The 9,541-nt window shown below is 33.2% G+C and overlaps 1 protein-coding gene across 1 annotated transcript; it reads right to left on the reverse strand.

The window, feature by feature from the left end:
• Positions 1–2,812: 2,812 nt before the first annotated feature.
• Positions 2,813–9,008, reverse strand: LOC127126434 (long chain base biosynthesis protein 2a). Its single transcript, XM_051055364.1, has 12 exons — positions 8,670–9,008; positions 8,530–8,595; positions 7,873–7,961; positions 7,544–7,689; positions 7,319–7,443; positions 7,146–7,239; positions 6,288–6,451; positions 5,644–5,805; positions 3,913–4,039; positions 3,665–3,831; positions 3,451–3,558; positions 2,813–3,251 (listed from the first exon to the last, which is right to left on the reverse strand). Exons 1-12 carry the CDS (start codon positions 8,793–8,795, stop codon positions 3,156–3,158), a joined length of 1,470 nt encoding a protein of 489 aa, XP_050911321.1. The 5' UTR covers positions 8,796–9,008; the 3' UTR covers positions 2,813–3,155.
• Positions 9,009–9,541: the final 533 nt, after the last annotated feature.

Consider the following 9,541-nt stretch of genomic DNA (forward strand, 5'->3'; position numbering starts at 1 on the left):
GATTGCAACTTGCATTAGTTACATCATCAAGAGAAGTCAAACCTGTTCATAAATTTTTTGAGAAGTTGATCTTTGTTGTGTATGTTGTTTGTTCTTCTACAAAGCGTCATGATGAGTTACAAGCTGCCCAATTAGAAGAAATTGTTTATTTGTTAGAGATTGATGAGATTGTAACTGGTAAAGGTGCAAATCAAGTTGGTACATTGAAACAAACTGGAGATACTCGTTGGGGATCACATTACGATTCAATTTCTAGCTTGATAAACATGTATGAAGCAACTTGTTTAGTTTTAAAAAAAATGCAAAAGATAGAGGGAGTTATGCTACACGTGGGGATGTAGATAGTTGTTACAATTACTTGAAGGCATTTGATTTTATATTTATTTTGCACTTGATGAAAGAAATCATGGGAATAACAGATATGCTTTGTCAAGCCTTACAAAAAAAATCAAGATGTAGTTAATGCTATGAACTTGGTTCGTTCAACAAAACATCTTATTCAAGGTTTGAGAGAAAATGGTTGGGATATATTGTTTACTAAAGTGGTATCTTTTTGTGAAAAGCATGGTATTGAGATTCCTGATCTTAATGATGTTTATTCAACAACAAGATTTGGACGCTCCCGTCTTGAAGAGAATCAAGTCACAATTCAACATTGCTTTAAAGTTGAAATCTTTTTCACTACCATTGACAAACAATTACAAGAGTTGAATAGCATATTCAGTGAGTAGGCAATGGATTTGTTAACTCTTTCTTTTTCTTTATCTCCTAAGGATGGATATAAAGCTTTTAGTATTGATACTATTTGTTCTTTAGTTAAAAAATATTATCCTATGGATTTTAGTGATCAAGAGAAGAAGAATTTGCAATTTCAACTCCAATATTTTCTATTTGTTGTTCGTCAAGCATCAAACTTGAATAATTTATCAACTATTCAAGAACTATGGTCATGTTTGGTTGCATCTGGACAGGCTGAAACTTACTTCTTGATTAATAGACTACTTCGTCTTATCATGACTCTTCCCGTTTCTACGGCCACAACTGAGAGGTCTTTTTCAGCAATGAAAATTATTAAGACTAAGTTGAGAAACAAGATGGATGATGGGTTTCTTGGAGATAGCATGACAGTATATATTGAAAGGGAGATTAGTGCAAGAATTAGTTCGGAGTCAATTATTGACGATTTCAAGTCACTCGGAACGCGTAAAGCATTACTTTAAGTTAGTTTTAAGTCATGTAATTTAAATTTTTAGTAATTAACTTTGTATTTATTTTAACTTTAATGTTTTATTTAAAATACTATTTACATTTTATTTATAATATTTATTTTACGTTAGCGGTCATCCCAAATTTTTTTATCTGGCTCCGCCACTGCTTGAGTACTCAATGCAGATATGCTTTACATTAAAAAATATCAAATTATACATTGATAACGGATGTTCAAAGCATGTGATTGGAGACAAATCTCTATTCTCTTCCTTTTCTCCTAAAATGGAGATTTTATGTCTTATGGTGATAACAACAAAGAAAATATTATTGATAAGTTTCACAATCTAACGATTTGAGAGATTCTTTTAGTTGTTGGCTTAAAACATAATTTATTAAATATTAGTCAATTGTGTGACCGATAATATTGAGACTTTTGATTCATTTGGATGTAGGATTGTAAAATCTATACCAAATCAAACTTTATTTATTAATTCAAGAAGTGAGAATATATACACCTTTAATCATAATAAAATCTCTTTAAATGATGTAATTCTTTTGAGCAATTAGGAAGAATCGTGGTTATAACATAAGAGAATAACTCATATCCACATGGATCATTCGAACAAATTGATCAACAACAGAGCAGAGATTATGTGACGTGTGCCAAAAATGTAACAAACAAAGATCTCCCTTAAATCTAAAAACATTTTTTTACGAATAGACATTTATAATTGTATATGAATTTCTTTATTCACCCAAAATCACAAGTTTTTGCATGAATTATTATTTCCTTGAAATTGCTGATGACTACTAAACATTTTTCCTAACTCATAAAAGAGATGCATTTATTATCTTTTAAAAAAACAATCAAAGTTATCCAAAACAAAACAAAAAAGCATACATATATCCAAAGTGATCATATGGCTGAATGAGCTGAATGATTTATTGGCGATGGAGAAAAATACTAATGGTGTAATTAAAAGAGAGAAATTTTGTATAGAAAATAATATATTCATTTATATTTTTTTATAGATTCCTTACATTTATTGTAAATTTTATTAATCTAAAAAATAGAACATTAAATAATTTTAAGGATTAATATAATCTAATCATATTACAAGATACAAGAGTGTTATCTATTTGTAATACTGAGATTATTATAGTATTAGAAAGCCTTCACACTTCTCAAAAAATAGATGTGATATAATCCTTGGACTTTTGGTGCCACTTTTAGTCTTTTCTATTAGGAAGTCTTCACACTTCTCTAAACAATTTTTTCTTAAATGTTAAGTCTTCAACCTCAAATAAAATCTGAAGTCTTGATATCACTTTGAGTTTTGATGCTTGTGGATGTATTTGCCATTTTGATTAAGTTATAGCATCAACAATGTATTTGCAAAACGTGTAAAGTTAGTCAAAGCGCGGACATACTTGATTTAGAAGACAATAATTATCTTAAACCGTCATTTGACAGAAGTAATTGGAAGAATGCACTAACAGATACTCTATTAGAGTATGTTTCTGAATTGGTTTATATATTTCCTATATATTATAGGAAGATGGTCAGATTATTGGGACTTTTCAGCTTGCATTCGGCTTAAAATTTCAAACAATACAAGCTCAACTTTCTTTTGACAATTCAATTTTACAATTTCAAACAAAAGTCAGTTCCAAATAAATATTAACCAAACTGCAACTATACACATCATGCAAGGACTGAGCAAAATAAGCAAATAGAGACTTCCCTCCTTGAGACATGACTTGTATGTGAACAAAAGATTATATGGATCTGATGCTATAAGCCAGGACCTCAATTTTGAAGTTGGCAACAAATTTATACATGCCCAGTTAGTTTGAAACCACCATGGAAACAAAACTGACTTACGATAACTACACCTCTATCTTCATTAGTTTCTGTTCCTCTTTCTTCTTTGACTATCTTGCTCTCAATCAAATTTCACAGTTTTATCACCTTGTTGCTGCTTCAATGGTTCAGCAGGGAAGTATTTTATGCCAACTAGATCGCCTACATTGCTAATAACCTATGAAAGGAGAACAATCATGGCAAGTTACAACATAAAACATATGTGGAAGTGAACTTATATAAATCTTGCAAGAAGAATATTGGTATAAACAAAAAAGTGGAGACATGATAATCACTTTCTTTGCAATTGAAAACACACTGCAACAATGTTGCACAAAATCTATAAATCATGATTGAATGAAATTCAAAATACACACCTTCAAGGCATGTGTAAGATCTTCCCTTGTATGAGAAGCTGATATGCATATGCGTGCTCTAGCCAGTAGCAATGGGGTTGCTGGAAATGCAACAGTCACAACAGCAATCTGAAAAAGTACAGAAACAAAAAAAAAGTTAACATTAACTTAGATCCATAATGTATGGCCTCAACGAGAACAACAATGGTAGAAGGAAGAATGTTGATGCTCTCACATTCTGTCTGAGGCACTCCCTTGAGAAAGCAGGGATTTTGGCTGGGTTGTAAAGCATGATTGGCATCACAGGAGAATCATTATCCCCCAGAACCTCAAATCCCATCTTCTGTAGTTCTGACCTGAAAAAATTGCTATTCTCTCGAATTTGTGCAAGTTTCTGGGCACCTACACAAACAGTTTTAATCAATGCAAGTAAAAAGGTCAAACAACATGCAATGCAAAGAGGAGATCAAGTGCCAGCCAAACCTCGACTAGAACCATCCTCTCCAAGAATAACTTTTATGGATGATATTATTTGTTGAGCAGCTGGGGGTGAAATTGAAGTTGCATAAAGATGTGCGGGGCAAGTGTACTTCAAGTATTTGATAAGCTCCTGAGGTAAATCCAAAAATTCAACATAAGAAACAGAGTTTGAATTAACCTAACTAATAGCAAAGATATGATAGATTTTTTATGGCAAATGCAATCTAGTAGAGACATATATGAAACATATCTAATAGAGTCAACTTCTAAATATGAAACTAAAAGCAATATACGTAGATCCAAGAGCACACTAATTCAGCATTGCAGCAATATTACATCATTTCAGTCGTATGAAACTAAGGTCTCCAATAGTGACAGATCCATAGATTATAAATAGTGCAGGTAACTTTCATTTTTGTGTATATAAATATGTAGGGGAGATAATGTTGGCTTGGTGGCTGAGGTGAGAGAGTTAAGCATTGGAGTGATAAAGGTGGTCTCGGATGTGATTCTCATCTCCAGCAAATACTAACAAATTAACAATTAGCATACTAAGATTGGTTGTTTCAATATATAAACATATATAAATTTGTAAAATTTAAAATGTAATATACCATTTTTCAAAGAATAAATATAAATCATAATTGTTTCATATTTTTATTTTCTATGAAGATTGCATGATTATCTCTTTAATATCATAAAAATCTCTCCCTCTTAATACAAGTAATTAAATTAAACAATCACTCAACCATTTATATCTCTTTTAAACTCGCATATGGTTCTTGATGATATTAATAGAAGAGAAAGATCTTTTTACACTTAAAGTTGCCATTGTTAGTATATCTTAGTTTAACTCTAACAGCATACACATTGACATAGCATGCATTATAAGATGATTTTCAAGCTGATGTGATAGAACCAAGTGGTATGTTATTACTGAAAATGGGGGAAGAATTCCAATTGATTACAAATAATGGCAACACTTCGAGGGTCTGCCTACTTCCCAATGCGAAAAGGCCTTATTCCTCTCAAATGACAAGATGATGCCCTCTTTGATCACTCCTTTCTATTTATATAAAACATGTCTTATTTGGCTTAACTATCTCTCAACACAGCCACTAACTAACCCATTAACTAATTAACTAACTGCCAGAAGTTCAAAAAGTTCAACAGAAGAAAACTCAGAAGTATAAATTTGAGCAAAATGAATCAACTTCCACTTATCAAATTCAGAAAATGAAACTCTTGAATTTAGGTGTTCTACATAGAACTCAACTCTTGAATTTGCTGATCAATCACTTGATATAATGAATAAACTTAAAAATCATGTAAAGTTTGTGGAGGCAAATGCCTCCACCCCTCTATGCATAAATCTGTCATCGATCTTCAATCAAGAAGATTCATTGAGAAAGGAAAGCCCAAGACCAGTCAGAAGATATAAGAATGACAAATAGAAGAGGCAACATGGAAATTTCAGCAATGAAAGACGGCATGTTAAAAAAGTGGGCAATTAGCAAGGAGGATTGTTTGCTGAACAAACAGGGCAGCTTGCAGTCCAGGAGGGAGGAAAGACCTAGAAGGGGATAAGGGTATATAAAGGATATTGTGAAGAGGAGAAATGACACAGAAAAGTGATTAGGGAGAACAAGAGATTTGGGGCTCTCTTTTACGTTTTCTTCTAGTACATTACTACTTCATTAGTAAAATAGGAGCCTAATATTCAAATGTACATACCTTAGATCCTGCAATATAACCTCCGCATGATCCAAATGATTTGGTGAATGTTCCCATCATAATATCAATATCAGCAGTATCCACACCCAAGAGCTCACAAACTCCCCTTCCCGACTTGCCCACGGCTCCAATACTGTGTGCTTCATCCAAATATGTATAAGCCTATATAGATATGGATGAATTCAGAGAGAAATAAACCCAAGTAAAATGCAAAAGAAAACCTAATAGTAACAAATTAATAAATAAAAAACCCAATTTAATGCCTGCTCAGAAGGGAAAGGGGCCATTAAAAAAAGAGTAGCACCATTAAAAGTTGTTATATCAGACTATCCACAACTATTCAATAAAAATCCCTTTTAGAGGTAAAATATTTTAGTATTTCTTTTACATGATCAGCCCATTTGAGTCATCAGCTTAAATAAATAAATTAAATGCAAACACACTAATTTCCTGGACCCAAACTATCTATGGCTTACAAGTTACAAACGTTTAGAAAATTTTCAGGAAACCTAACTCATAGACTTTTCGCAAGCTATGAATATTTAACTCAATTTAAACACCCCCCTCCTCAACAGCCAAAAATTGCAATCTTGCCCTCAAAACTCTCAAGCAAGTAGTGGTTTAGAACTACTATAATAACCAACCTTGAATTTTTTGCATATAGCTATGATCTCTGGAAGTTTGCAAAGCTCTCCTTCCATGCTGTATATCCCCTCCACAACAACCATTATCTTCTTCCAAGGCCTGTGTGTTCTTGGCTGTCCATCAGCAATTTGTTCTCGTAAAACTTCTTCTAGATGTGCTGGCACTGCAAGTAGATAGCCAAGGAGAAAATAAATAAAAATGTTGTGAACTCTGGAGCATCATATCACCACCAATAGACAGACAAACTGAAAAAATGCAATCCAGTAGGTAGCAAAGTACATCACACACACCAAGCGTTCAAAATACATTACATATATATATACATAAATAATCAAATGTCAGTTCAGTTACATTTTCCTTCATCTTGATTATATTTCTCTGCAGAAACGAAGTCATCATGTGAAATTTGATTATCGTATACACATTTAGTAAATAAATAATGTGGTGCAGAATAGCTGCCATCATCATCTACATCCCATGTATTGGAATGTAAACCTCTCTTTTCAGGGTTAAATATGTTTTTCATCCATACATGATGCTAATCGCATATGCTAAGTGCGGTCTACACACACAAACTTTCGATTTTAGTCCCTACAAAAATTTCCTTCAAACTTTTGCCCCAACATTTTTTTTACCAATTTTATTCAGCTCTTTAGCAATGCTGACACGTGTCTAACGGAAATCCACATGACAAGTTTCACGTGAATTTTTTTTCATAAAATTGCTTAGAGCTTTAAATTTCATAAACTTAAAAATATTTAACCCTTCTTTTTGTAACAGTGTGTAGAAATCAAAAAGTTGGCTCTCAACAACAAACTCATAAAACTTATTTTAGTGAACAACAAGTTGGCTCTCACCGTTGTGTTGAAAAACGCGAATAGTTGCTCCTGATCCCCGTGCACCATTAACAATTGAGTTGTGGTTCAGTGAATCACTAATAATCAAACTTCCCTGTAAAAGTACTAGTCCAATGAATAATCACGCAACTATTAGCATCTACCAAAGAAAAAAATTACCAAAATTTACCAACCTTCCCCATCAAGACCGGAAGAATAGCAGAGTTAGTCACATAGCCCATTCCAAAAACCAAAGCAGCTGGCTTTTTAACGAAACTAGCTACACATTCCTCCAATTCATTGTGAAGTGCAGTCGTGCCTATTAGAGAATCCACATTTCAAGAAACTTGATAAGACACACGCATCGACAAACAAACAAGTTTGTTTCAATGGCCAAAACACAAACTAACAATACCTACCCCCATCCACCCGGGTACTGCAAGTGCTTGGAGAATACTTCTTCAATGTATCAATTACTCGAGGAGTGCAATATTCATCAGCCGCAGCAAAACCAAGATAGTTATATGATCCCAAGTTAAGACATCTACTTACTTTACTGGTTCGTCTGCATCAAGACAAACAGAATGACAAATATGCTTCGCTTAAATCTCTGATTCTAAGTCTATAAAAAGAAGCAAAATTACAGAGGAAACTTAATATTTCTGAAAAAAGATAGCAAAATTACATGCAAAAAAAATAATTGTAGAAGCATAATTATAGGCCTAAACTACTGAAAAGAATGTTATACTTTAATGTCTTGTTATTATCATTGGAGTGGCGTTCGACTACATCAAACCAAGCATCAGGAGCACTTGATATTGGTCTCCCAAAACAGTCCTGCCAAAAATTCAAAACAAAAAATAATACCATGTAGAAAATAACCATTTTAAACATATACATATACTTCCTTTCCTTTCCTGGTGTTAACACTGCATCGACTAATCTAATGTTCAACCAAAAAAAACAAGTAAGAATTCTTCTAGTTAAGGATGGAACTCACATACACACTAATGATTAAATCTTAACCGAAACTATTAACCACTTGCGCCAAACCTCTTGGTTAAACAAATACATACATAACATCAAAGTAAAATAAGTAAAATCATAAGCACAAAGTTGTGTTTCCTAGGGTACTTCACTTTTTGTATTGACTTATTTGAGTTTTTGCATAAGCACGTGTGGAACTATTTATGAAAGCTTATGGAAACAGTTTATGACATATCCAATAAGTTATTTTCATAACCTCTCCCAAATAGCTAATAGTCTATATGAAACCACTTCAACTTTAGTTTTTGATAAGCGCTTATGCAACAAAAGCATAATCAAGCTTTTTATACATACAGAGCCCAGTTTCATTATATAGCAATTAGTTTGCAACACACAAATTACAACACATGATTGTTACCTGAATGCGGAGGTATAACCGGCGAATATAAAAATCTTCAAGTCCTAAACAGATCGGTGCATAACCCTGAAAAACGCGCTTATTCAGTTGTATCCAAATAAATTGAAAGAAATTGGAAAGAAAGAATGAAAGGAAGGTACCTGAAGATTGTTGGAGCTGCACCAGTCGAAGATTTTTCTGAAGAAATCTCTGAATTGACCGAAAGCGAAAAGCAAACCGTAACTGAAATAGGTTGTAAGTGCAGTGAGATACGGAATCGCTATCATTTTCGGCGGCGAGAGAAGGATGTAGGGAACGGAACGGTGAGGGATCGGAGATCCGAACCCGAATCTCGTTCGCGGACACTTTCTCTCTCTTGGTGGAAGGGATGAAGATGAAGGAAAATTGTAGATAGAGAGAGAATCGGTGTTTCCAAAAATAAAATAAAAAGAAGGATGGAACGTGTAGTGTTTTTGTGTGTATGGTTGGAAAGAAAATTCAAATGGGACCCTACAATAGAAAATTCAAATCCAACTTTGGTTGCTCAAAGAGGAGAAATGGAAATGTCATCACTTCTATTATTACATGAATATTTAAATTAAAAAATATTTATCGATTATTGATTAAACTCAATGTGTCAATTTTGTGCATAATGTGATTTGGCAACGTGGGTGCGGGTGTGGGTGATCGACTCTTCTTGGCTCCTCTTTTTTTATCTTCTTTGCAATATAAATGTTTGTTATATATTATTTATTTGTGGGTCCCTCAAATATTTAAATTTGGCTCGTGAGTATACTCGATTCACACTATAGGTGGTTATTCCTCGTTGAATATCGTCTAATATCCTCATGTTTCTTGCCGAAAAGTATGAAAAAACTCTAAGTGTCTTTTGTGTATAAAGGATCTGATAAGATGATGATATCTCAATGTGATAAATGGTTTGGTGATGATATATATTCAATACTATGGTTCTTGGAAATAAATGTTATTATATGGCTAATGCATTTTTGTCTAGTAAGATTTCTGCTCAAAT

The sequence above is a fragment of the Lathyrus oleraceus genome, chromosome 1 (genome assembly GCF_024323335.1).
Source record: "Lathyrus oleraceus cultivar Zhongwan6 chromosome 1, CAAS_Psat_ZW6_1.0, whole genome shotgun sequence".
In the NCBI taxonomy this organism is placed as follows: domain Eukaryota; kingdom Viridiplantae; phylum Streptophyta; class Magnoliopsida; order Fabales; family Fabaceae; genus Lathyrus; species Lathyrus oleraceus.